We start from the raw sequence: 10722 nt of genomic DNA on the forward strand, positions 1-10722 counted from the left end.
TGACTGCACAATCACCCTAGCATTAAAGAACATTAGTACACTAGCCCATTGACCTAACAAATTTATACACATAAAGACACCCAAGCCTCAATAAAATTGTGCTTACCAATCTAATTAACATATAGATGTTCACTAGCCTAAATATCATATGTATATTTACTAGACCATTTAGGGGTTAAGCTAGGGGTATTACATCTTTTGATAACAATTCACACCATCTCACCCAATGCTTATCTCACAAGGATGAATAGAAGGTTCTCAATAATTTCCATAGTGTTGCCTAAGATGACTAGTCTAAAGTTTCTCGCTTATGAAATGTCCTTCTTATAGGATATTTGTGGTGCTTTTCCATCACTCTATCCATGATACAATTATGCATTGCAAGAATTGTCAAATATTTTCTCTCAAAACCAAAAAGCTACAATGACCCATGCATTTTGTCATCCCATCCATTCCTTTTGTAAATGGGGGGTTGATTGAACATGGAATGCCACATCCCATCAAACAATTATTATAAATATACTTGTGTGAGATTACTTAGCTAATTGGACATAAGCAATGTCTACATTTAATAATACTCCAAAGAAAAACAAATCATTTCACTAATTATTATATTTAATATAGATAAACAAATTATAAATATATTTGAAAAATAATCTATGTAGCATGTATGTAGCATGTAGTATAGTGGAGTCATGTTATTGTTTGAGATTTTTAAGTGATTACACATGTTACATAAAACATTTGTCTACATATTAACTAAAAAATATATATTAAGTATTTTTTTACATTTATATAGATTCAAAATCTAATTTTTTACATTTTCCTATATATTTTTTAAATTTTATTTATAAAAAATAATTTAAATAACAAAAAAATATAATAAGGTTATCCAAAAATGTAATCTTAAAAAAACACCACTTAACCATAAAAACCACTAGATTTAAAAATAAAAATAAAATATTTAAATTTTAACTTTATTATATTAATATTAATAATAAAAAACTATTATTTTAACCAAAATTGTATGGACACCGACCAACCATAACTAGATTTGAAAAAATAAAAATAAAAAATATATAAATTTCACCTTGATTATATTAATATATGAATGAAATTAATAGATGCTCATGGTATGAATAAAGAACATTTGATCACTTCAGTTCTCTTAGGCACGGGTGGATAGCTTGAGTTTTTTTTGACACTGGCGGATAGCATCAGTTCTCTTAGACACGGGTGGATAGATTCAGTTCTCTTAGGCACGAATGAAGAACATTTGATAGCTTCAGTTCTCTTCGGCACGGGTGATACCCCATTCTGCTCATATATTTAACTTCACTTTCACTTTTGGAGCATTATCTGTCTGTAATAAACTTGAACAAGGAAATAGGTGTCTGTCTTTTGTTTGAAGTGTTGCCATGGACGTTATTCCAGATGACCTCGTTCGATGTTGCTTGCTGAGAGTGCCTTACTCATCACACCATAAGCTAAAAACTGTGTGCACAAGTTGGCAGGCTATGCTGAGTAACCCTAAATTTTATACCGACAGAAAGATATGTGGGGCCAGCGAGCATCTCCTTTGCTTCATCCAAATGCATAAGAGGGTTGACATTCTCTGCGCAGTAAAGGTGTACGACCCTGTGACGGGCACCTCTGAGATGCTACCTCCCATCCACGATCCAGACTTTGTTAGAATCACACCACTGTGTCGGTGCGCTGCTGTGAATGGGAAACTGCTTCTCATTGGCGGATTCTACCACTATAGGAAGAGGGTATACGTTTATGACTTTGTATCTGCCACATGGAGCCGCCGAGCTGACATGCCTACAGCTAGATACTCCTTTGGGTGCTCTGTCTCTTCTGCCAATGGACTTGTCTACGTGGCCGGCGGTATCGATGACGATGGCACTCCCCTGGCGTCTGCAGAAGTTTATAACGTGGCCGAAGACAAGTGGGATATTCTGCCTCCTATGAACCAACAGCACGGCCAGGGATGCCACGGTGTTTTCATGGAAGGTAAATTCATGGTGTTAGGCGGAGGCCAGTTCAACAGAAATGCAGAGGTTTTTGATCCGACTACGCGAAGGTGGAGAAGGTGTGAAGATAGTGAGAGATTGAGTACAGATGTCTGGAGAAGTTGTGGTGTTGTTTCTTTTAGTGGAGAGTTATATAGATTCACGAAAGAAGAAGTAATAAAGTATGATGGTGCGAAAAGCGTTTGGACACCTGTGGCTTTTCTTCCGCAACATTTTGTCGATTTTCCATGTGCTACACAATGGCGCCACTGTATTTTTGTAAGCGGAACTGCCACTCACACACGGGTCTCGTATTTGTTCAACCCGTCAGTGGCGCAGTGGACTGAAGTGAACGGTGTTTATGAGGAAGGTTCTACCTTGATCAAACATGCAACAGTCGTAGAGATTTGAATGGAGTGAGTTATGCCACCTGACTTATATCGGTTGAAGTGTTTGTCCGTTCAATTAAAAGTTATTATAAAATTCTCTTAAATTATTTAAATTTTATATATTTGTGGTAGTTTGACTTCTCTAAAATTATTTAATGCGGATATAATAGTCAGAAATTTTCATTTTCAGTTGAGTAAAATAGGTAAGTTTTTAAATTATTATTTTTTTATTAAAAGATAATATAAAATGATTTAAAAATCTGCAAATAAGGAATTTATAGAAAAGAAATCACAATTTAACTTTTTTGTTTTTTTTTTAATAAGTATAGTGTAGGAAGAAAAAAAAAACTTTTTTTAAGTTTTAGTTTTTTGTTTTTTGGAATTGTTTTGATTTTTTATATATATGGGGTAATTTGAAGTGTATAAAAAAAAACCAGCGTTTAATTAATTGTTTATTGAATATTCTAAATTGTTTATAATGTTCATTGTTTTAATTTGTTTAATTCCTTTTAACGTAAGCAAGTTTTACTGATTTTTAAAGATTTCTTTAAGAGCATTGTTTTTTAAATAAAGTATTCAACTCATTTTTATTAAATGTTGATGATTTTCCAAATACTTTCATAGATATTTAGAAAATTAATTGATTGTTTGATATAATTTTTTCAAGTATAGAAAAATTTCTCAAAATTTTGTAATTTCAAATGGCTTCCAATTTTTATTGAAAGTTGTGTTATTGTTACTTCAAGTTCTTGAATAGATGATGGAGTCATGAATAAGAGTATTGGATTAAGAGCTTCTTCAAACTCATATATCTTCTTTTCCAGCCTTAAATTTTTATATTCTTGCTCTAATATAAAATTAGCAAGAACATCCCTTATAATATATAGTTTCTTTTTTGTTGAAGTAAGTGCCGGACCTTCTATTCAAAATAATAAAAAACCCATATTACAAAATTTACAAATGAGAAGTGGGCCACGTAAAGCCTAGGAAACCGAGACTAGGTCCCACTATCCAGGCCCCAATCCCACAAAACCATGAGGTTGAAACCAAAAGGATACTCGAGCACCCAGAACGTTCAATCTGTTGTCAGAGATTTAACGGTCAAGAACAATATTGGACCCGTAACAAGCATACCCTTTAACTCTTGAATTTGATCTGATAAGCCTTTAGAGACCGCTCTATAAAAATTTCGGATCTGTTTTGGCTCATAACCCTCGCACATGTTGTCCGCACAAAATCCACTAGATTCCAGCGATTCATGTCCGTTTGAGTGACTTGCTCGCTGTTTAACCCTGCTTTCAGACCCGAAGACTAATAAAGCTACTGTTAAAGTTGATTTCGGGTCAGTTTGTCTTGGTAATCAACTTGCTATTTGCCACACGAAATTGATAAGATTGCTACTATTTCTCTTATATGCTTGCCCTTTAACCAACCTCCCTACAAAGCCAATGAAAGGTCGATCTGTAGTATATTTCAATTTCATATAAATATTTGAGTTGTCAATTGAAACCCGCCTAAGAACCTTTGGTTTTTATATTTTTGGGCGCATATTCCAGCCTAAGGGTTGTCGCTTTTTTACATACATATCCCTAAACTGCTACTTCATGTGGACTAAAAACCAACTATTTCTAGAAGTCTGCAACTTGCTAGTGTCCCTTGCTATGATAGATCTCTCAGTCCACGTTCGCCTATCTAAGACACTCTTCCTTCAATCTCCTCTGGGGAATCTCTATCCACTTATATTTATTGTTGTTTTTAGCACATAGTACTCCTTCATTAGCTAAGATGTCTGCTAATTTGTTGGTTGTTTGGCGCACATGAGTGAAACTCAAGGTTCTCATATTCTGCAGGTGGGATTGAATCATTCGATAGACTTGCAAAAGCCTCCAAGGTCTCAAAACCTTTCCTGGAGTTGAGCCATAGCAAATTTTCTTGACCGAATTGATAATGAATTTCAAAATCTACTTCAATTATAATGTTATGAATATTTGAGTCCCTCAGGATTTCTGAGCATTTCTCAATGGCCATGAGCTCTCCAATATTGTTTGTGGCTTTCCCTAAACTACTATGAAAGATTATTTCTATACAACCCTTTTCATCCCTTATCACTCGTCCATAATCAGCCATGCTTGGGTTTCCTTTTGAGGCCCCATCTATATTGAATTTCATAAAACCTTGAGGGGGAGTTTTCCAGAAATCCATATCAGCCATTATGTGATTTACACTTTTGTTTTTTCCCTTTAGGATAAGCCCCTGCAGACCCAACTGTATTAGTATCTGCACATCAGTATCTTTAACTTGGTTCTCACGGGGGTTTTAAATGAGGGTTCTATTGGAAATAATACTGAGAGGGGGGGTGAATCAATATTATCAAATCAATAAAAAAATTTCATTCCCATACTTAGATACATATACGCTACTTTAATTAAGGGAACCCACGTGTATACGCAACTGTGTCTAATGCAACCAGCGTATATCCATAATACTTATGATTCAGTTAATCCATTAAATGTTGATCTTTAGTTAGTGCATCGGAACTTCATTAACCATATGTACAGTAAGCAGGTGCAGTAAAATAAAACAAGTCATCACACACAAGAAGCACATATGAACGCCATGATATAAGGTGGAAACCCAATGTGGGTGAAAACCACCTGCTGCAAGTCATCTCTATCTTCTTTTAATAAGAAAATTCATTTTACAATAGTTCTGTACTGGTGCAGTCAGATTATACCAGTACGCAGGCTTCTACCCGCAGAGGGCTACAACCCTCTCTCGATTTCCAGACTCTCCTGGATGGGAGCTACAACCCCCTTAGCTATTCTATTAGCTAATCCATTTACTAGTATGTAGGTGCCTACCTACTGAATGCTCCAATCTTCACTCATTCTCTAGCTGCTACTGGAAGGGAGCTACCACCCCCTTTGCTCTTGTACTAGCTGATGTACTGGTATGTAGGCACCGGCCTACAATCTCCTTTCATGCTCCAGGGACCACATTTCATACATTTTCAGACTGGATACTCCTAAAGCACAACACTATAATCTAAAGGTCATGTTTCATCCAATTTTCATACTGGACCCATCAATATCATTGAAGCACAAAACAATCAATACTAGCATCATCAATTTATGAATAACTGAAACACTAAACCCTGTCAACAACACAGTCACCAGAACACAGAGCAGACAACAGAACTCTGCAATAACAATAAGACCCAACTGCAACTTCAAACATCATACTTCATTATGTATACTCTACTATGATGAATCAAACCTGCGTACATACGCGCTTTCACCAAAGCCAACCCGCATACATATCTATAAATATTCAATCATGACTTGCAGCTATTTCAAACTTAAATTATACTCAGTTCAAAACATTACATGCGTCAGTATGTAGATCTAGAATAACATAATCAACCATATAGAGATAGTTCATTTCAAACCATTTGATCCCGATCTATCCTTAGATCTTGTTCTCCATCAACCGATGAGATTCCTCCTTAGCTCAGATCAAGCAATGCATCATCAACCCATAACCTGCATATTGGATCTCATGCTTCATCAGATATTCAAGACTTTATGAATACCCTTACCTAATGATCTTCCTCTCCTTTTATAGTCTTAGGTCTTACTCAATACCATGGTCCAAAACCATTGAGAACCAATACTAGGGACCCAATACCTGGGTTTAACACTTCGGACGCAATACCAAGGACCAAAACCATAGGTCTAAATACCACGGACCCAAAAATAAGCTTTCCCACATGTACGCGCTTTTCTGTGCATGAAAGTGCATGCATACACATACGCTACTTTTGATCAAAAATCCTGTGTGTATACGCTCCTTGATATATATGAACCTGCGTGTATACCCTACTTGGTATATAGTGAACCTACGTATATACGCGACCTGGTACATAGTGAACTTGCATATAATCTGTGTGTATACCCTACTTGGTATATAGTGAACCTGCGTATATACTCTGAGCCTGCATATATACTCTTCTTCTTTATTCTTTGTAGTCTGATCATCAATTCTTTGCTACTGACTGCTGCACTATGATCTGTCATTTGTGTGATTTGCCATCAAGGACAACACTTGTCTCATAATGCCAACAATATCCCCCTTTTGACTTGATGGCGAAACTAACTTGTCACACTTAGAACTATCATCTGATTCCTTTGAGCTGTCCTGCATCCCATGCATTCAGTCACATCTGATATCTCTTCTGAAGATTCATCTAGTTATAAATAAGTGAGATGTTCTTCTATGAGTGGGTTTCCATCAAGTACAACACATGCATCATAATGCCAACAATCTCCCCATTTGGACTTGATGGCAACAATACCAAGTCTCTCTCCCCCTTTGACATCAAGGGCAAAGGGCAGACCAAGATATTCTCTTTCCTTCATAAACATTCTGCTATCCATACTCCCCCTGAGTACCTGCTGAAATCTCTGAATGTGCTGCCCCTTTGTATATGCCAAGGTGTACCAATCTGTCCATACTCCCTCTGAGTACATGATGAAAGCTCTGCCCTTGCTGAACTGTGCTGTTCTTGCTCCCCCTCACTGTAAGAAAGGTATGCAAAAAGATGTTCTACAAGAAAGAACATGACTCTATACATCATAAGTGACCTTCCTAGCACCAAAGACTCATACATCCATCTCCAAACACAGTGGGGATATACCAAAATTGAATCATATACCCAACCAAGTGGGGATAAACCAGAAGATTACATATGACAAATAAGTACATTACAACATTCATCCCAGGCATAGTGGGGAACTAACATAGGCTGTTACATGACCTTGATAAAAGAAATACATGACTGAAATATTTCATCATCCTTCTTATGCGTAAAAGGGTTACAAATTACATCATGTGACCAGAAGAGATTTCATCAAATGACTACAATAGATAGAGACACATTATTACATCATGAGTCTTGATATGACCTTTGCATGAGACCAAACATCTAGATAAGACCATGATAGTCATCATACACAATGTATGATCTGCTCTATGAGCATCTGTCAACAGCATCTAGACCATCAATCATGTTCTCCCTCTGTACCTGTTTCATCTGTGTCAGATGGTTTCTGTCAGGCCTATATCAGACTCTTCTCATTCTGAGTTTGGCGCACTGATTTCCTTCAAATTAACATATACGCATCTGTATCCACAGAAACAGGCATATATACACAAATACTCCTTATTAAACTCACGTACAACCATTTCCAGATCAGCAACCTGTAAATGTCCTATGACAAGATATGTCTGCATATAGATATCAACCCATCATCATAAAATAATTTACATTATATCTTGTGTAAAATACCATGGCCGTCTTATCAACATGATCATCCATGTATCATCACTTGGGAATATCTGCATCAATCAACATATGTAAGTATCAACCTATCAACATATAGGTAAGAACTAATCATCATCATGTCTCCAACAATGCAACTTTGAGTAATCATTCATGTATTGAGCTCAAGATCTTTTGTCAAGGCTTTATATGAGCACCAAGAACTATAGGAATCTTGCATCATAACTATATTATATGATATTTATGCATATGATGGCAGCAGCATATGAAAGACTCATCATCAAGTAGTGAAGTTGTGTATTCAAGCTTTGTACTTGTCCTTATCCTTATGAAGATCACCATGTAAGCATCATATATGCACCATCTAAGAATCAATCCACAAATATGATCTGAACATCAACTATGTAACCCCAAGAATCATAGGATATTTTATCATGGACAACTCATAACCACATCATAGCAAGATATATCATTTAGCCATATAAGCATCATCACCAAGGACTATTAACAATAACACCAACAATGCATTATTAAAGGCATATGCTCCCCCACAACCTGTGCCATCTGTTCACTGTTAGATCTGATCATGGATATATCGGCAATAAGCATCAAGACATCATCATCATGAAGAACACATCTTACAAGTATCAAGACATTTCCACACATCCTGAGCAGAATGTAACTATTAACCAATAGAGCAAATAATGGACTGAATCATATCAGACCCTTTTTCTGAGCCTGTCTCCTCTATTTTTCCTCATACTGACATATACGTGACTATGCAGTGTCTAACTTGTGTATATACACGACTTCCCTTTATGAAACTTGCATATGATATTTAGGACACTGAAGTTTTACACTTTCAGCTCCCCCTGAGTCTGTTATGTATGTGATGTGTTGTGTCTGAGTATATTGTGTTGTGCCACATATTTCTGACTGTACTTCCTCCTTCTTCCATATCTTCAAGTGTGATGATGTTTTCTCCTTTTGTTGTGGTGACCGAACCTTCTTCCTGCATTCCTTTGCTATATGTCCAAGCTTGTTACATGCATAACATCTCATATGTTTCATATTCCTCCTATAGCAATCAACAGCTTTGTGACCAAACATATTGCAAGAAAAACAATATCCCTGAAAGTACCTGGAATGTGATGATCTTGAACCATTCTTCTTCTACATCTAGTTGCAACATGTCCAAGATTATGACATACATAACATTCAACATTATGCATTGGAGGAGTAAAATATTTCCTTTTAATAATTTCTTTCCTTGGTTGTTGATGGGGTTTTCTTCTCATCTCTTCGTTGTGCATTTCAGATTTCTCATTAGAGTTTCTTGCCTCTCCTTGTGAGCTAGATTCACTTTCAATGGATTCATAAAAACCAAGACTAGTTTTGATAGCAGGAGACCTTTGACTACTAAGAATATCATCCAAGATCTTAGTACTATCTTGAAATCGTAAGAGCTTATCCTTTTCTTCTAATTTATCATTTAGAATATTTACCTCAACCTGAAGATTCTCTTCCTTTTCATGATAGTGCTTCTTCATGTCTTCTTCAACTTTCCTTCCTTCTTCCAACTGATGCCTTAATTCAAGAACTTTGTTTTCTTGTTTTTCAAGAGCTTGGAGTAGATATTTATTATGCTTCTTTGATTCTTCAAGATCTTCCTTTAGCGAGCGGATCGTAGCTTCAATTCTTTCATAATAACTAGATCTATCTTTGAGTTTCTTGTTGATTGTGCTCCTTTCATTGACTTCATTTCTTAATGTTGTCACTTCATCCTGCAACTTTTGACATTGATCTTCCTTATTCTTGAATAAATTCCTTACCTTGTTTCCTTCCTCTAGTTGAGCTTTTAGTTTGGTAGCTTCTTCTTTCAAAGCACATTCCTTTGCGTTCAATAGATCTTGTCAGTCTCTAATTTTGTCTGTAAGCCTTTTAAATTCTGCCTCTATTTGATATCTTTCTTGCTCACCCATAAGTGCAAATTCAGTTGTTTCGCTATCACATTCATCATCTTTAAGAGGATAAATAGATGTATCACCAGAGGATAACAAATTCATACCTGATAGATCTTGTTCATCTTCATTCTGAAGTGATTCTGAATCTGATTTGCTCCTTCCACATATTCCCCAATCAATACACCCACTGTCATAGATCTTCTGAGATGTCTTCTTCTTCTTAGGTGCTTTCTTCTTCAGCTTCTTTCCCATAGTTCCACGGATCTCCTTCAAGCGATCAAACTTATACCAAAGGACCTGCTCTGACACCAATTGTTGGAAATAATACTTAGAGGGGGGGTGAATGAGTATTATCAAATCAATAAAACTTTTTCATTTCCATACTTAGATACATATACGCTACTTTAATTAAGGGAACCTGTGTGTATACGCAACTGTGTCTAATGCAACCAGCGTATATCCAGAATACTTATGATTCAGTTAATCCATTAAATGTTGATCTTTAGTTAGTACATCAAAACTTCATTAACCATATGTATAGTAAGCAGGTGTAGTAAAACAAAACAAATCATCACACACAAGAAGCACACATGAACACCATGATATAAGGTGGAAACCCAATGTGGGTGAAAACCACCTGCTGCAATTCATCTCTATCTTCTTTTAATAAGAAACTTCATTTTACAATAGTTCTGTACTGGTGCAGTCAGATTATACCAGTACACGGGCTTCTACCTGCAGAGGGCTACAACCCTCTCTCGTTTTCTAGACTCTCCTGGATGGGAGCTACAACCCCCTTAGCTCTTCTACTAGCTGATCCATTTACCAGTACGTAGGTGCCTACCTAATGAATGCTCCAATCTTCACTCATTCTCTAGCTACTACTGGAAGGGAGCTACCACCCCCTTTGCTCTTGTACTAGCTGATGTACTAGTATGTAGGCGCCGGCCTAAAATCTCCTTTCATGCTACAGGGACCATATTTCATGCATTTTTAGACTGGATACTCCTAAA

General features: G+C 36.4%; 1 protein-coding gene across 1 annotated transcript; it reads left to right on the plus strand.

Moving 5' to 3' along the window:
* The first annotated feature begins 1418 nt into the window (after positions 1 to 1418).
* LOC149145410 (F-box/kelch-repeat protein At2g44130-like) lies at positions 1419 to 2426 on the plus strand. Its single transcript, XM_089452437.1, has one exon. It carries the CDS (start codon positions 1419 to 1421, stop codon positions 2424 to 2426), a length of 1008 nt encoding a protein of 335 aa, XP_089308563.1.
* Positions 2427 to 10722: the final 8296 nt, after the last annotated feature.

The sequence above is a fragment of the Pinus tabuliformis genome, chromosome X (assembly GCF_031772625.1).
Source record: "Pinus tabuliformis cultivar Carrire ecotype Pingquan chromosome X, CPIR1, whole genome shotgun sequence".
Taxonomy (NCBI): Eukaryota; Viridiplantae; Streptophyta; class Pinopsida; order Pinales; family Pinaceae; genus Pinus; species Pinus tabuliformis.